The sequence below is a fragment of the Microtus ochrogaster genome, unplaced genomic scaffold (genome assembly GCF_000317375.1).
Source record: "Microtus ochrogaster isolate Prairie Vole_2 unplaced genomic scaffold, MicOch1.0 UNK33, whole genome shotgun sequence".
Taxonomy (NCBI): domain Eukaryota; kingdom Metazoa; phylum Chordata; class Mammalia; order Rodentia; family Cricetidae; genus Microtus; species Microtus ochrogaster.
Window position 1 is genome coordinate 2,713,445 of NW_004949131.1, and position 18,134 is coordinate 2,731,578.

An 18,134-nucleotide genomic window follows, 5' to 3' on the forward strand; every position below is an offset into this window, starting at 1 on the left:
TCTCTCTCTCTCTCTCTCTCTCTCTCTCTCTCTCTCTCTCTCTCTCTCTCTCTCTCTCATAATGGTATAATATTTAAGTGTTAGAATTCAGCAGTTCTCAACCTGTGGGTCTCAACCCTTTTGGCAAATCTCTGTCTCTAAAAATATCTACATTAAAATTCATGGCACTAGCAAAATTACAATCATAAAGCAGCAACAAAAATAATTTTATATATAGGGGGAGTCTCCACAACATGAAGAACTGTATTAAAGGGTCGCAGCATCAAGAAGGTTGAGAACCACATGGCTAATTCAAGCTAAGAGATGAAGTGTAAGAAAAATCTCCAACTTGAACTCTTAAAAGTAACATTTGCCCAGTTTGAGGGCAATTTGGTGACTAAAACAGGATTCTGAGAATACCAGCCATGCAGCAACTTCCCCTGAAGTACGGCTTCACTGAGGTGCTGGCCATTCCCTCAGGCTGGAATGAAAGCCTCCTGCAGTTGAGTCTGAGAGGGAGAGACTCTCATGGGGTCGCAGCTCAGTGGCAGAGCACTTGCCTAGCAGGCACAGGGGCCCCGGTTTGAGTCTTGATGCAGTTAAACCAACCAACAGGCATGCAAGAAAGAAATCAAGGTCTGGGCTTCCCAGTGAGAAATCTGACCACTAAAATGAAGGAAGCGTTCAACATAGGAAGTCGGAAGTCTCAACACACTGTGAGAACGCCCCTTTCTGGGCCTTTCAGATTTGAACAGATTTCCCCCAAATACAAAAGCCCTGGGTAACAAACACCTACTGCCCCAGCTCCCTAGGTCCTTGCCTGTACTTGAGTGGAGGTCGCTTAGCAGAATGAGAGCAGAACTGTTAAGATGAAACTCAGAGCTGAGTAGGGTCTAATAACTTACGGGATCCCCGGGGAAGCCCTTCGCTCCATCTTCCCCAGGGGCACCTCTGGAACCTGGGCTGCCCTGAAAATAGACAGACAGACAGACAGACAGACAGACAGACATATGAATAATTAATAAACAAACAAGCAAATAAATAAATAAAATGAGCCTCCATGTTACCCTGTGGGGGATTTTTATAATGGCATTAAATATCAAGCAGTGGATTGCCAATCAGATAAACTATTTCACATTTTCCTGCCTCCTCAGGTGCCCTTGGACTTTCCAAGGTCAAGGATAAACCATGATCAGGCTAAGAAACAGGAAGCCCTCTCATGGCCTAGCATAGGGTTGTCCAATGGGACTTTATGGCAGCTGGGAAAAGCTCCAGGGCAGTGGAGAAAAACTCCGTGGTGGCCACTGCTAGAATGCAGGCATCTGTACTGGCCTGCTCCTTGGGGTCCCAACAGGATACATCCTCAGCTGCAGCCACTAAGAGTACCCCCTATGCAACCTTTGCCAAGTTCCCTCTTAAAAGGTGGGCCTTGCCCACCTCTCCTCTCTTTCCTCTCTGCCCACCTCTCCTCTCTTTCTCTCTCCCACTCTCCCTCTTTTGTCACTCTTGTGCCCAGGGCCCGGTCTCTGCCCCACTCTCTGCTTTCTTCTCTGTCCCTTTTCTCTCCTCGTCCAATAAACCTCCTGTGTGAGCCTTGTTGCATGGCGTGACTTCTCTTTGCAACGTTTTTAAATGAATTAGAACAGCCACGAACCATCTTTGGTAATGCAATACTTGGAGTGTGTCTGATGAAATGGAAGGCTGGAATTTTTTACTATAGTGAATTTAAATTTAAGCGCTCGCACATGGACACCAGCTGTCCTAACTGGACGTTCTAGACAACTTATCACACATGGACACCGGCTGCCCTAATTGGACGTTCTAGACAGTTTAGCCCTTCTGATGCCCATCAGAAACCTCCCCAGTGGTTTTCTTTTTTTTTATTATTTATTAAAGATTTCTCTCTCTTCCCCGCCACTGCCTCCCATTTCCTTCCCCCTCCCCAATCAAGTCCCCCTCCCTCGTCAGCCCAAAGATCAATCAGGGTCCCTGCCCTGTGGGAAGTCCAAGGGCCACCCACCCCCAGTGGTTTTCTACTGTCACCCCAAACAACTTTCCAGTGAAATTTTCCCAGGCCATGGTACCTGGAGGCATTTTAACTGATTTTCATTTCCTGTTTTCCTACATTGGAGCCAGGGTTGCAATGGGGCTAGAAGGATTTCTAGGAAACAACACTAAGGCAGGCTTCACTCAGTAGAACATGAGGGTGACTTCTTATACCCACGTGCCCACTTGTCCCACCCCAGGCTGCCCCTGCATACCCGTAATATGCCACGTGTCTGCTCTCTTTGTGACTGCCTTATTCGAGGTTTCATCCCATCTCACCTCCATTACTATGGACTCTTCATCCTTCCTTTTATCCATGACAACTCCAACAGCCTCTGCACTACTTCCATATCATATTTCTAAAACACAAATTTAACTGCTTTCTGCTTAAACCCTTCCCAAGCCCCCCACACACACACATACACACGCACACAGAGTCTAATGGTTCACTGGAGCTATCCTAGCCTCTTATTGAAATCCATCTTCTTCCACCTGAACTCTGTTCCTTCCAGGCGGGGCACCTGACATTGCTCCTCATGCCCATACCCACTTCATGTGCTTGCTTACCCTCTCTCTAGAATGTTCTTCCTCTACAGCTGCTTGTACCTTGCTAACTGCAATGCATGATTGGCTTCAGGAAGACTCCCTAGACACCCCCACCTCCAAGCTGAGTAGGGTCAGAAGGACCCCAAGTGACCTCAGCTGTTTCTGTGTACTGTGAAGTCCTTGAGGATGAGGATTACAGTGGTCCACCCCAATCTCTGACTCCTTGACAAGTAATTCAGGTGTCTGGAATATTACAGATATTCAAAAACATTTGATAAATAAATAAGTAGACCAGTTGGGATACATTACAATTAGCAAAATATTTCACTCTGATTTGTAAGTCCAGGGCACCCAAATCAACTTTTTCATTCTTTTTGTTTTTGATATCAGGAAAGAAAACAAAGGCCAAGCGTGTTTGTTTACAGACTTCTGGAAAACATAAGCACAGAAAGACGTCACACAGTGAATTTTCTAGCTGAATATTCTTGAAAGCTACATAGTAGTTATGGTGCTTTGAATGAGAAACTCAGTGCCCCTGAGGATCATATGTTGGCGGGGCTGTTAGGGGAAGTTACGGCACCTTTAAGAGGGGGAGCCCTTCTGGAGGAAGCATGTCACTGGAGCCTGGCTTTGGGGGTTATAGTCACTCTCTCGTTCCTGCTCCAGCTGCCATGCCATGTCTTCCCACCATGAAGACTCCATCCCTTTGGACCCATCAGCTAAACAAAGACTTTCTTCTTTAAGTTGCTTTTGGTTGAGGAATTTTGTCACAGCAAGAAAAAAGGAGCTAATTCAGTAGTCTGTGTGCCCAACACCAAAGAGTGGCATCTGTTTGTTGGCCACGGACTTTCATTGCGTGACTGGGATGGTTAATTTTATCAACCTGAGTTGAAGAAATACTTAGGACACTAATGAGACACGCCTCTGGGAGTATCTGGGAGGGTTACACCCAATCCCCAAAAGTTTACGCTAAGGAGGGAAGATCCGCCCTGATTGTGGGCAACTCCATCCTAGGGTCTGAAGTCCCAGGCTGAATAAAAAGGAAACAGGAAGAAAGGGCTGAGCACTGGTCATCCCCATCTCTGTTTCCAGGCCAGGGCCATGGACCACGACTCTCCAATACCATGTTTTCCCCACCAAAACAGCATTCCTCTGAACTTTAAGTAGAAATGAATACTCTCTCTTAAGGTGCTTTTGTGGGTGTCCAGATGGTTTTTGAGGTGTCTGGATGCTTTTTTGGGGATGTCTGTAAGGTATCTTTTGGGGTGTCCAGTAGGTGTCTTTTGGGGGTTCTGAAAGGTATTTTTTGGGGGGTGTTCAGAAGGTATCTTTTGGGGGATGTCTGGAAGGTGTCTTTTGGAGATGTCCAGTATGTGTCTTTTGCGGGGGGTGTCTGGAAGGCATCTTTTGGGTATGTCCAGAAGGTGTCTTTTTGGAGGTATCTGGAAGGGTCAGGCATTTGACCACAGTCATAAAAATGCTAAGTAAGTTGGCGGTGAAATCAGCTGTCAATTTTATCCCCAACTGCGAGCCCAGCAAACAGGGCTGGATCTGTCACCAGGGACAACTTGATTACTGAAAAGAGTTACCTGAGAGCCAGTGTCACCTTTTTCTCCCTTTCCCCCACGAAGTCCATAAAATCCCTAAACAAACATAAAACAAAACCACATTTGGAGAAATCTACCTCATAATGGCTTCATGATAACTCAAAGAGAGGAGACAAATGGCTTACATCTTCTCCATCCAGTCCATCAAGCCCATCTTCTCCATGTTCTCCCTGAGGGACAACAGACAGTGGTCAGGTTCGCTGGTGACAAGACCGAAGCAGTCAGGGGGGCTCTGACATGTGCATGTCAAGGACTGAATCCGTGCTAGGAGATCAAACTCAACTGAGAAGCAAATACCATACCTGGGCTCCAGAAAATCCTTTCACGCCCTGCAAAAGATTAAATATCTATCACTGCAGGGCCAAAGGCAGAACAGGGATTCTAATTCTGCAGCTGGAGAGAGACTTGTCTTGCATTATCTCTTTAAATGCTTCTGGCTACACAGTCATATAAAGGTTATGGGTGTCACAGGGGACAGGAAGGTGTCACAATGAGCCAGGAGAAGCTTACCTTTTGGCCTCGAGTCCCCTGACATCCTATGATCCCTCTGTCTCCTTGAGGTCCAATTTCTCCTCGTCTTCCCTAAAGGGTGAATCCAGACATTTATTCAAAAAAATACTTTTACATAAAGCTGCCAGCAGTGAGCTTTTGGAGCACTGAGCACAGCTTATGCACGGTACCCCCAACTTTAGGCAAAGCAATTCCTCCAATGGACATTGGGGGGGGTCTTAACTTACAGCGTCTCCATCCTCTCCCCTGTGTCCTCGGCTGCCTTTCAGTCCTGAAGAGCCCTAGGAGGCAAAGAGAGGGGAACATTTAACATCCTCCAGCAGATCAGCTCAGAAAGTCATTGGGCATTGCTATCCGGGACCTCCTTTGACTGCTGGGTAGACTTTGTGCCAATAGAGCCATGAGTTGGGGAGAATCCAGCATCTTCAGCTGCCTTTTTCCTTGGACTCATCTCTGAAGCCCCTCTGCAGAAGACACCCTCCCAGTGACCCAGGAGACTTATCCTAAGAACCCTCTCCTGGATGAGAAGCCACTCCCATAACTAAGGGATTCACAAGGAGCTATGACCACCAGTTTTTAATATGTATTTTTTGTTTTAATTATGTGTATTGCTGGCTGGGTTTGTATCAACTTGACACAAGCTGGAGTCTTCAGAGAGGAAGGAGCCTCAGTTGAGAAGATGCCTCCATAAGAGTGGGCTGAAGGCAAGCATGGAGGGCCTTTTCTTAATTAATGATTGATAAGGGAGGGAACTGAGAGCCCACTGTGGCTGCTGCCACCCTGGGCAGGGAGTCCTGGGTTTTATAAGCAAGCCATGAGAAGCAAGCCAGTAAGCAGCACCCCTCTATGGCCTCCGCAGCAGCTCCTGCCTCTAGGTTGCTACCCTGACTTCCTTCAGTAATGAACAGTGATGTGGAAGATAAGCCAAACAAACTCTTTCTTCCCCCAAGTTACTTTTCATCATGTTCATCACAGTGATGGGAACCACAGATTGTCTGTATGTGTGTGTAAGATTGCAGATGCGTGTGAAGTCCAGAGCAGGGTGCGTGATCCCTTGGAGCTGGAATTACCAATAGATGATGTTAGCATCTTGATGTGGGTGCCGGCAACTGAGCTCAGACACTCTGGCAAGCCCTGAGCCGTCTCTCCAGCTCCATCGCTGACACCTCCAAAGGGCCTATTCGACTTTCCTCTGCTTTTCTGAGAGCATTATTTAAACTATGTCACTTTTCTCTGAGCCTTAGGTTAGCTGCTTCTGCTTTGTAACTTAATTTGTAACAAAGATCGCATGGAGGTTTGTTGCCCCCTCCCCCACAACACTCACAGTCCTGTTGATATGCAGGAGGAGAGTTCACAGATGGAAAATGACAGTTCAGCAAAACATTCTGTATAAATTATCCTTCAACAGTGACAGGCAAAATAGAAATTATCAGCAAGTATTCTCATCGATCTGTTTTGGATGGAGGAGAAGACTCAGCGGGTAAACACATCGGTTGCCAAGCCTGATCTGTGTTAGATCCCCGGAACTCACAAAGTGAAAGGAGAGGGGCTGACTCCTGCAAGTTGTCCTCTGACCTCTGCAGATGCATCATGGCATAGTCATGCCCACCCCAAGTCAATAATTTAAGCCCTTTTGAAATATTGAGGGAGTAAAACACAGGCTAAAATCATTACGATGAAAATAAATGTTTATCGCAAAAAGCCCTTTTGCCGTGAGACCTAAAACCCATCTGAAAATGCATATAAACTGAATACAATAGAAAGGCACAGTCCCGTTGCTACAACATGAGCTTGGTGCAGTATTTTTTGTGACATCTCTACAGTCAGCACCTAGGGCCAAGAACTGGAACATTGCCAGTCACAGACACTGGGCCACCCCATCGCATGTACCCAGAACCCACTACCACAGCCCCCCTCGGGAGTGCACTGTTAACACGTAGGACACTACTTCCTGCATTGTGAAGATATCTCATTGCTTGTATTCTCAGACAGGAAAGCTTCATTTTAATAAATAGAATCCAACCTATATATGCCCGTGCTTTGTCTTATGGGCTTTCTCTGGTAATTACTGCGTGGGTAGAAATTCATTCATGTTTTTTAATGAATGTAGTTCATTTGTTTGCATTGACACAGTCTTTCATTGGAAATGCCATCATGCATTTTCCATTCTATTGCTGTATAATTGATCTTGGATAATTTGCTCTTTTATTTTGCAGCTCAATCTCATTTATCGCTGAGAAAACCCAGCTCTCTCCACCATTTTAACACCTCTCAGACCATCTAAAACAGATTTAGAAAGTGTAAATTGCAAACCCAAAAAGCAACCTCACCAGGGACACGGAAGGCTGCGTCAGAAGCGAGCCCTTCTGAGCCCATTCCTACGCTGTGGAAGTTACACAAGATACCCAAGGCAATTACATTTTTCTAGAGCAAAGGTCGTAATGTCAACTATTCAATTTCAGCCTCACTCATGACAAAGCAAGGCATGCTAGAGAAAAGAGGATCACGATCAAATGGCACCTTGGAGGCTTGGAGTCCCCGGGTCCCTTGAGGTCCTGGAATTCCTGGACATTTACAAAATGTACAGCAACAAGCCCTCTCTGCGATGTTTCCCTAGAGAGGGGGAAAAATAGCCAAGGGGGTGAGTGACAATCACCAGGGATTTCCTTACATAAGAACCCTATTCAGACATATCATAAACCACCCACAAACCCAGGCTCTGTCTTTGGTGGGGGGGGGGGTTGATGGGGCAAGCAATAAGAGGGCTTTGTAACTTAAACTGCAGAGAGGGCACCTAGCCAACAGATTGTGTGGGCAATGTCTCCTCTCAACAGAAAACAACCTCAGTTAATAAGAAAGGCACCAAGCACATGCATGGCCACAGGCCAAGTTGACTTGAGACATATTGATTCCTAGTTGACAATCTCCTGGAATTTCTGTTGCATAAATTATCGGGGCTTTTCAATAACATTAGGGACTGATTGATCTTTTGGTTCCCTATACTTCCATTCTGTGATATGACAATGAATAGAAGGACAGAAAAAAATTATTGAATGCAAATCAAAACTTTAATACCACAGGATGTTCGGGTGACAAAGGCAGGCAGATCACTCTGAGTTGAGGTCAGCCTGATCTACATAGAGTGTTCCAGGCCAGTCAGGGATACACAGTGAGAGTTTGTCTTAGATAGGTAGGTAGGTAGACAGACAGACAGACAAAAGTCTCTAATGTTATATTATCTCATATGTAGTAGGATGGCTAATATCCAAGAAAGGAAGGAGTGAGGGAGTGAGCAAAGGAAAAAAGGAAAGAAGTAGAGGGGAAAAAACAAAGTAGGAAAGAAGGGAGGTGTAGTATTTGGAATATATTTGGCTCTCAAAATCTCATTAGAAGGTGTGACTTTTGCTGGGCAGAGGTGGTGCATGCCTTTAATCCCAGCTCTCAGGAGGCAGAGGCAGATGGATCTCTATGAGTTTGAGGCCAGCCTGGTCTACAAGAGCTAGTTCCAGGAAAGGATCCAAAGCTACAGAAAAACCCTGTCTCAAAAAACCAAAAAGAAGAAGGAAGAGGAGGAGGGGGAGGGGGAGGGGGAGGGGGAGGGGGGGAGGAGGAGGTGTGGCTTTGTTTGAGTGGGTGTAGCCTTGTTAGAGGAAGTATGTCACTGTAAGGGTGGACTTCGAAGTTTCTTGTGCTCAGAATACCACCCAGTAAGTCGGTTGATTTCTTGTTACCTATCTATGAAGATATAAGGACTCTCAGCTCCAGCATCACATTTGCCTGCATGCCACCATGTTCCCCACCATGCTCCCTGTCATGCTGATAATCTACTGAACCTCTGAAACTGTAAGTGAGCCCCCTTAATGAAATGTTTTTCTTATAAGAGTTGCCATGATCATGGTGTCTCTTCAAAGCAATAAAAAAACCTAAACAGGAGGAAACAAAATATATCAAGCAGAAAGATGTGGAGAAAACAGAACTTGAATAACATGGGAAATATTAGCTGTGTTCCTCAAAGCCCTAAAAACAGAATTATCATATTCCATAACCCCACTTGTGAGTAGTACATACACCAAAGAACTGGATACAGAATTGTAAAGAGATATTTGTTCATATGTGTACATCACAGTATTATTCATGGTAGTTGAGAAGTAGAAAGAAGCAACCTAAAATGTCAGTTGAGAAACAAAAAGATAAAGGCAGTGAAGCAAAGAAGGGAATGCTGTCACATGCTACAATGTGGACAAGCCTTGAGTCATTACATTAAGCCAGTCTCAAGTTGAAAACATTTATGAACAGGAAGTTAAGCTGGGAGTGCCAGGTTCTGCAGGGATAGGGATACAAAGAAATCACATTGTCAATTGTGGGTTTACAGAGTTTCTCATAAAATAAAAACTTTCTAGAGGTCTATTGGACAGCAATGTGCACATTAGCTACTATAGTGGTCATCCTTGATTGTCAACTCAATAAGATTTATCAGAACCATGGAAACAAACCTCTGGCATGTCTGAGGGATTTTCTAGATTAAGTTAATTAAGGTGAGATGCTGTGGAATAATCACTCTGTACACTGTGTAAATTATGCTGTGACTGGTTTAATAAAGAAACTGACTGGCCAATAGCTGGACAGGATAAGGTTAGTTGAGAAAACCAGACTAAGGACCCTGGGAAGAAGGGCAGAGTCAGAGGAGTTGCCAGTAAGATATGGAGAAGAAACAGGAGGTGCAAGATGAAAGAGAGGTAACGCCATGTGGCAGAATGTAAATGAATAAAATGGGTTAAATTGTAAGAGCTAGACAGTAATAGGCCTGAGCTATTGGTTGAGCATTTATAATTAACATTGAGTCTCCTTGTCAGTTACTTGGGAACTAGTGAGTGGGAAAGAAAAGTCCTCCCACGATGGGAAAACCCACACTAAACATAGGCTGCTGTAGCATCATTCCACAAGCTGGATAAAGGAGGAACTGAATTACAGCAGCATTCACCCTCTGCCCCCTGGCTGTAGATGTGGTGTGACCAGCTGCCTCAAGCTCCTGCTGCCTGGTTTCCCCACCATGATGGACTGTACCCTCCAATTGCAGGTGCAAACAAACCCTTTTGGCCTTAAGCTGCTTTTGTCAGACAAGTGACTAATACAACCATACACTGTATACTTCAAATTGTTGAGATGGTAAATATTACATTCTAACCATAATAATAAAACCCAAATGTAGTTTTTTTTTAAAGTCAGTTTAGCTTCACTAATAACCTAAGACATGTCAGTTACAATGCTTGAGAACACTGGGGGAAATATTATGTTAAGGTCTTTTGCATATTTTAACATCCAAAATTGGTGTATTTAAGTTAATGACACAAACAACAGCATTCCAACTGGATTCTTGTGGCACTTGAGATAACTGACAACTCACCAGATACTGGGAAAGTGTCTTGCCCAGGTCTATCATTCCAATGGTCAGGTGAGTCCTATAGTCAAATCCTTTTCCAAATTCAAAGCTGGAAAACTCATCCTGAGCCAATGCGTCAAGGGACACCACCAATAGAGCATCCAGTCCTGTTTAGTAAAAACAGCACGTGTGAAACCAGAGGGTTCATCCAACAGAAGAAATTCCACTTAGTAAATGTCATTAAAAGAACAAGAAACAGAAAAGGAGAACATCAGAGGAAGCCAGATTCTCAACATACAAAACCCCAACAGCAGACTCCCCTGGATTTCTAAGAACACTCAGGTCTCTGGCTTTAGTATAATTCCCCCAAGAAAAAACATCCCAGAGAAACAATTTACAAATCAACTGAAAAGGGCTGTGGAATATTAGTTTAAGATGTGTTACATTCATTTATCCTGTGGAATATTTGTTTAATGATACAAAGATGTGTGGCATTCTTTAACGTTGTATTTGTTTAACTCTGTGAAGCTGTGCTACTTTGCCTGCCTAAAGCACCTGATTGATCTAATAAAGAGCTGAATGGCCAATAGCAAGGCAGGAGAGAGGAATAGATAGGGCTGGTGGGCAGAGAAAAATAGGAAAAGAAATCTAGAGTAAGAGTGAGGAGCAAGAAAAGGAGAAGAGGAAGATGCCAGGGGCCAACCACAGAGTAAGAAGGTAAGAAAGTATATAGAATAAAAAGAGGTAAAAAGCCCAGAGGCAAAATGTAGTTAAAGAGAAATGGGATCATTTAGTTAGAAAAGCTGGCTAGAGCTGGGTGGCAGTGGCACACACCTTTAATCCCAGCACTCAGGAGGCAGAGGCAGAGGCAGGTGGATCTCTGTGAGTTCGAGGCCAACCTGGTCTACAAGAGCTAGTTCCAGGACAGGCTCTAAAAGCTACAGAGAAACCCTGTCTCGGAAAAAAAGAAGAAAAGAAAAGAAAAGCTGGCTAGAAACAAGCCTCGCTAAACCAGGCATTCGTACATAAGAATAGGTCTCAGTGTATTTATTTGGAAGCTAGCTGGGTGGTGGACCACCCCCCTCCAAAGAGTAAAAAAAACAAAACAAAAAAAAAACAAAAAAAAAACCAGCTACAGGAAAGAAAGCACCAGTGGAAAGCAGTGTTCAGTATCTCACACCCACTCTGATGCAACTCTCGGGCATTCAAATGTGATTCTTAAGAAATGCATTATCTTTGGGGGGGGTCTGAATTTTCTGGAATACCTATTAGCAACATTTACCCTCCAGGAACCCAGACTCTGGGTGATTCCTATCTTAGCATATTATTTCAGTCACTCATTCTCTCGTTCATTAATTCATCCACTCGCCAGCTGATTCATCCATCCTTCCATTAAGCATCTGTTTCTTAGGAACTTGTTGTGTACCAGTTGTTGTGCTGGGATGACAAGATGAGGAGCTCAGGCACATTCTTCCTGTGTCAGAGTTCATGGTGAGATGGATAAGATGGACAGAATCAGAAAAATCTGAGGTCTCTGGAAGGGACCATTAGGGAGCAATGAAAGCCTTGCTTGACGTGATACTTCTGGCAGTCTTGGGAGACTATGGGAGGACAGTCTTGGGGACTATGGGAGGACAGTCTCAGGGGACTATGGGAGGACAGTCTTGGGGACTATGGGAGGACAGTCTCGGGGACTATGGGAGGACAGTCTCGGGGACTATGGGAGGACATGCCACCATGAAACTGCCTCCACCATGTCTTCCCCATTATGATGGACTATATCCTCCCAAACATGAACCAGAATAAGCTTCTCCTTCCTCAACTACTTCATATCAGCAAACCAGCCTCAGTTCAAGCAGCAGGATGGGTGTCTATAGGGGTCACAGGTATAAACACTTGACTACAGCATCGCAGCATTAAAGGAAGAAAAGTGGGGATCAAAGGACTTCACACAAGTCACCAACATCATCTTCTGCAAATGGCTACACCGGCCCCAAGATCTAGAACACGTGTGGCAGAAACCTGTTCCCATGCTCCATCTCCAGCGTCTGCATTTTCAACTCAATACCTGCTTCTCTGAGCCTGTCCGACTGCTGCTCCAGCATGGTGATGCTTTCACCCTGGAGACCATCTGAGAAGATAAGCATCACCTACAGAAAGAGAGAAGGAAAGAGGATGGTAGCAAAGCCAGAGATGTAACTGGGCAAGGAGGAACGGATGCGGGAAGGGGAATGGGAACAGACGGTGGTAAGAATACCTGGCCCCTGGAGGCAGATTTCTCCTCAAACACTTCCCAGAGAGACTGCAAGTACTGGGCGTTCAGATGAGTTGGGCCACGGACGGTGACTTGCAGCAAGTTGTCGAACACTGATTTCTGGTAGATTTGGAACTTGGCTGGGAACTCTTGGTCACTGTTCACCGTAAAGGCCAGGCTCACCTGTGCCTCTGCGCCTGCTCCACAGCTCACCCCTCTGATGGAGGTGATGTCCGCTAAGATGTTTGGGAGGTATGATTCTAAGCGGGGATGGCCCTGGAACAAAGGCTGGCCCTGGAGGTGACTGGAAAGGTCAAATCCAATCACTACATCCACAAAGCAATCTGGTAACCAAAGAAACAAAGTCATGTTAATTAGTAAACAGGCATAAGGGGGGAGGGGGATGGGAGAAGGGATTCTGTCATGCTATAGAGTTGGAGTCCCGGGCGGGGGGGGGGGGGGGAGGGGGGGGGTGTGGGGGGGGTCTAGTACCCAGAGTATGTTCCAAAACAAAGGTACTGACTACTCTACCCAATGTAGACCACAGGTCCTCCTTCTGTCCCCTTTCATATGCAATAAGTTCCAGTGGTTATCTGAGGTTCAAACCATGGTTCAGGTTCATTGCTAACAGCTTTATATGTGGGGTGAATTCTCCTGCCTTTAATGATGACATATTCTGATTCGGAGGATCATAGCATGTTGCGCATTTGAACCGTCCTGGGGATTTCTCTACGCCTAGCAGTCACAAACACGAAGTTCTGCAAAGGTTAGGTGGATAATACAGAGATGTCAAATGGCCAGGGAGTGAAGACAGTTATCTGGAGAGCAGCCCGAACCCCATGTCTGTTCACGGTCAGCAACAGCTGAGAGCAGCCAAGCGGCAAATGAGGCCCCAAGTTGTTAAATCCTGTTTTTAAATCTATATTTTTAATGCAAAGTCTCCAGCTTGTAAGCGCTGTCAACTAATTTAACACGTTCCCCCAGCTCGACAGAACGAGCAAGTTGCATGTTGGATCCCCACTGATCCTTGCCAGTTGTCCCTTTTCAGACTAAGGGACTCATGAATACTGGGGCACTGTTCCAGAGTTAGAACTCTGGCTTTCTAATTCCAGAGCTAGGGCCCTCCCTCTCTCTGCCACTTCCCTCCACACAAGTACCCAAACAAGGCAGGAAAGATCTGGAGCCCTTAGAGAGACTGATTCAGGCTGTATGGGGGGAAGCAGGCTCGGGCATCACAGCTCTGAAGATGGCAGTATGAGGGCATTACTGCCCATGCACAAATTCCACACAGTGAGGAATGATGCTGCCATGTGGCTTTTCCAAATCCCAGTGCCAAATGCACAGAACCTGAGTCCCCTGTGGCTACTGCCAGCTCCACTGATCAGTGGCATCCCTGTTGGATGGATCACTGCTTTGTTGCCCTCACACCCCTGCCAACCTGATTCCTCTACAATATCCAAGAGGCCTTTGCAGCCATTTGTGTTTGTGGACTGGATAATCTGTAAAGACAGCTGAAATTTTTACTATGTTACAATCATCTAGGTGTTATTCTTCAAAACAAAACAGGGCCGGACAGATGGCTCAGGAATTAAGAGCACTTGTTGCTCTTGTAAGGGACCCAAGTTCAGCTTCCAGCACCCACAGCAGGAAGCTCACAACCATTTTTAATTTCAGTGTCAGGGGATCTGACACCCTCTTCTGACATCTGTGGGCACTGTACCCACATGGTGCACACACATACATGCGGACGAGTTCCAGAGGAGTTGATACCCTTTTCTAGCTCCTAAAGCCCCTGCAGGCATGTCCACAGACATGCATGCAAAAAAGCCCACCCATATACAAAATTTAAAAATAATAAAAACATAAAAATTTTAAAGAAAACATCTGCTGTATGCACACATAAATGTATACACATACACACCATATACACATACACACCACATACACACTCGGTCCTTTACTAGTTTAGCAATGTTGAAACAAAATTTTAATAGTGAATGTTCATTTTCTTACATCCTACTGGATGAAGGACATTGTCCAGAGGACTTGTAACTATAGAAGACTGAGCTTCAGTACTGAGAGGAGCGTAAACTCTGGATGGTCGTGAGGGGACAGGGATCCCTACCCCCTCATGTTCTATACCCAATTCTGTCACTGAGGAAGGCTGGCTCATCACAAGCTTGCAGGGAGAAGCAGCGATCAATGTCTCATCTCATTACATACTGTCCTAAATGGATTCCACAGGGTCTAGCACATGAGACAGCCTTGGGAAATGGAGGCACAGGAAGCCACCCATCAAATAACACCAGACACTCACTGGATTTCCCGCAGCTCTGGCAGATTTCACGAACCATTCTTTTCTTCACGTCCATACTCTTCAATTTATTAAAGTCTTGGAAAGTAATTATTTTTTCTGAATTGCCTGTGATGGGCAGAAGTTGTTCCTTATAAACATCTCCGATGCCCAGAGCCAAGACACAGATGCCAAGGTCTTTCAGGGCTTTTACTGCTTCTGCCACATCATAGCGGGGATAACCAGACGTGATGACAACCAAAGTCTGAGGAACACCAGCATTTCTCCTCCCTCCGACGGAGGGATGAAACATGTCGCTCACATGCTTCAGAGCAAAGTCGATTCGCGGAAAGCCCTGGCTCTTGGCCACAGCTTGGATCCGAGACTTCCACTGAGTCTTGTTCAGGGAGCTCTCCAACTCAATGATTTCCTGATACCGGCTCCCGTACTGAGCCATCCCGATTTTCATTCTTTGAGACTGAATATCAAAATTATCAATTAAGTCTGACAAGAAAGTTGTCATGGTAACAAACTCCGAATCAGACACCATGTCAGAGCCATCACAAAGGAAGATCACATCAGCTTCCTGAAGGTCACAGGCTGGAATAGAAAGGAAAATAAAGAATAAATTATTTTCCTCATGCATCATTCTAAATTGTTCATTTACTGGGGTGCTTAAATTGCTTTGCTAAATACTTAAATTGTTTTGCATTAGCAGCAAATTGAGATAAATTAACGGAAGAGAGGCACACTGATTGAACCTCAAAGAGAAGGAAAAAAACAGCAGCAAAGGGTAGGATAATAGACATTTTTTTTCAAAATGTAATTATATTTGTCTGAGTTATTGGAAAAGATCTTGCAGGCTGTTCAGAAAGGAAGTAGGTAATTTGGATAGATTGAATATTCTCATGAAGAGATATTTTACAAGCCTGGAAGTCTCTTCAATGTCTGCAGACCGAAACTGTCTAGGTAGCAATTGCACTGTGTTTCATTGAAACTCCTGTTGTTAGCTGATGTTGCCAGATTACACATGTATCGAGCAGTATCATTTCCAAAAGCTTTGGGCATGCAATAACTCAGTAAACAGTCCCAACCAGCTTATGACACATTACTCTAATTTTGTAAGTGTAGAAATGGAATTCTGGTAATTCATAAGAGCACATAGTTACTATGGAGGAAGGAGTGTATCTGGCCTTGTAGAAACTCAAATATACTCCTTTTTTTCTACTGCAGTTTTTTATGTCATGACCTCAATATTAGAAGTGTATGGGACAAGTGTGTATTGTTTAGAAACAGAGCATGGGACCATCTCCCTGAAGTTCAATGTGAAATATTGCAGAGTTCCAAGTTCCAGCCAGACTCCCTGGTTCGGGTAGGAACAGCAGAAGGGAAGTCACAAATGGTAAGCACTGGCTGCCCAGTGTCACACAATTCCTTGAAAAGCAGAGGGGCAGACACAGAGTTGAGCTGCCCAGACCAGCCTTCAAGGAAGATAGAGCTTCCTCTGTCCATGGAGGCTCCAGCTCCCAGCTCCTTCGGGGTCTGCCTCCTTACAAAGATGCCTTGCCAATGACATGCCTATCCCCGGGCAGTCAGTACTCCCTTCTCGCTCCATCCTGGCCATCTTGGTGGGATGCTGGACAACTCTCCTGAAAAGTGCTTGTTCTGGAACATCTAGGTTTAAAGAGTCATTGGATACACCTTACTGTCTGACTTATGCCTACCCTGCCTTCCTTTTTATTTCTCAAGTGTGGCTCCTTAATAAACACTGTGCATCCCAAAATCCATCTCAGCATCCACTTCCAAAAGGTACCATGGGAGATAAGAGTAAAGTAGCATCCTTACTCCTAAGACAAGGGCAGTCTTAGAGACATACTAGATTTGGCAGGAATACAATAATGATCCCAGGGAACTCAGTCTTTTGATTGATAAAGATGAGAAAACACAAAAATAAGCACTAAGTGCTAACACCATGAGAAACAGAGGTTCTGGAGTAAGAGGACATGGAGCAAACAAAAGTTTAAACTTGTGAGATGTTTGAAATGCAGGCAAGTAAGTGATGGGCCGAGTATTTGCAGAGTGTAGAACGATGTGCACCAAGATGTGGAAAATTTTCAGGATATTAAAGAAGAAATGAAAAGGACAGGGGCAATAGATGAGGTGGGAAAATGCATAACCGTTGGATAGAGTTCGAAAGCTTTTCAAAATACTGTGCACAGTGGTGTGATATAGTCCAGTATGGGTAAGACAGTTGAGAGTGACCTGCATGGCAGCTGGCCGGATGGTGGGGGGAGCACACACACATGAATATGTACACATGTGTGTATCATACACTGCAAAGCTCAGATACCATCATGGAATGGGAGTGGAAAGATTTTAAGAGCCAGAGGTTGAAGAGGACCATAGAAAGCAGTGTCTTAGAGACATGAGAGGACCTCCATACTCATGAACTCACGGTAGCCATGACTTTATGAGTCTTGCAAAAGATCAATCAGGCATCATTCTGTTGTGGAGGTGAGAGGGAATCACAAGTCTCCACCCTTAACTGGGGGTGGTATTAGCAGTAGATAGCTTTTGGGAGTGGTGGAATCAGTTTCCTTTAAGGATGTAGCCCTAGTAGTTGGCCCCACATCCATAAGTATGTGGGCAACCCAAACGTGAAGACATGAAGCTGGGGGGTGGATGTAGGGGGATGAGGGCCTGGGAGGAGTTAGTTGATGTGAATATGACCAAAACACATAATAATGCAATTCTCAAAGAATAAACTATTATATTAGTAACGGGTGATAGCAGCTTACTCTCTTGTGAACTATTGCACAGAGTTTCTTGCAGAGGCATGTAAATGTCTCTCAGTTTGTCAAAATTGTCTACGTGGATAGTATTTTCCTTCTTCCCTGCCATGGTCTCCAGTTCATCTTTGTTGGCATCTCCTACACCAACTGCAAAGATAGTGATGCCTTTGTCCCTTAGTCCCCATGCTGTGGCGTTGAGTTTATCTCGGTCATGGGACTCGCCATCCGTGATGACAATCATAAGCTGCCTCACATTCTGCTTCAGGCGGCTGCCGTGCTCTTCTGTGAACAGGATGTTGGCGTGCTGGAGAGCCTTGGCAGTGTAGGTTCCCCCTCCAGTGTCCCTGCGTCGTCTCAGGTGCTCGACGATGTCTGATTTGCTTGAGTATGTGTTAAGATAGAAAAGAATCTCGGGATCATTGGAATATCTGAGAGCTCCAAACTGGACTCGGTCCCTGCCAACATCTGCCTTCTTCACCAAGTGGATGGTGAGGTTAATCATGCTTTCTTGTTGTTGTGAATTTATGCTGCCTGAATGGTCCAGCACAAACACGATGTCTAAGAGTTCGATCCTCTTGCAATCTGAAAACGTAAACAACAGGCAGTCACGAGCTCCATCACTCATTCTACATACAAGAGGGAAAGCGGTCGACCTCTCTTGAGTGATCTAGGTACATGACACCCCCACCCCATCCCCGTCCCTCACTTAGTATCCTACCATTTTGCA

At 45.1% G+C, this 18,134-nt stretch overlaps 1 protein-coding gene across 1 annotated transcript in view; it reads right to left on the bottom strand.

Annotated features, from left to right (window-relative positions):
• Col6a5 (collagen type VI alpha 5 chain) overlaps positions 1 to 18,134 on the bottom strand; it is a 97,956-nt gene that overhangs the window by 63,082 nt on the left and 16,740 nt on the right. Inside the window, exons 6-17 of the mRNA XM_026789939.1 lie at positions 17,414 to 17,989; positions 14,640 to 15,215; positions 12,326 to 12,666; positions 12,137 to 12,218; positions 10,093 to 10,235; positions 7,209 to 7,301; positions 4,916 to 4,969; positions 4,689 to 4,760; positions 4,481 to 4,507; positions 4,304 to 4,348; positions 4,161 to 4,214; positions 885 to 947 (exon numbers count right to left, since the gene is read on the bottom strand). Of these exons, the coding sequence (XP_026645740.1) occupies positions 885 to 947; positions 4,161 to 4,214; positions 4,304 to 4,348; positions 4,481 to 4,507; positions 4,689 to 4,760; positions 4,916 to 4,969; positions 7,209 to 7,301; positions 10,093 to 10,235; positions 12,137 to 12,218; positions 12,326 to 12,666; positions 14,640 to 15,215; positions 17,414 to 17,989 (2,126 nt within the window). The remainder of the gene's footprint in view (positions 1 to 884; positions 948 to 4,160; positions 4,215 to 4,303; positions 4,349 to 4,480; positions 4,508 to 4,688; positions 4,761 to 4,915; positions 4,970 to 7,208; positions 7,302 to 10,092; positions 10,236 to 12,136; positions 12,219 to 12,325; positions 12,667 to 14,639; positions 15,216 to 17,413; positions 17,990 to 18,134) is intronic.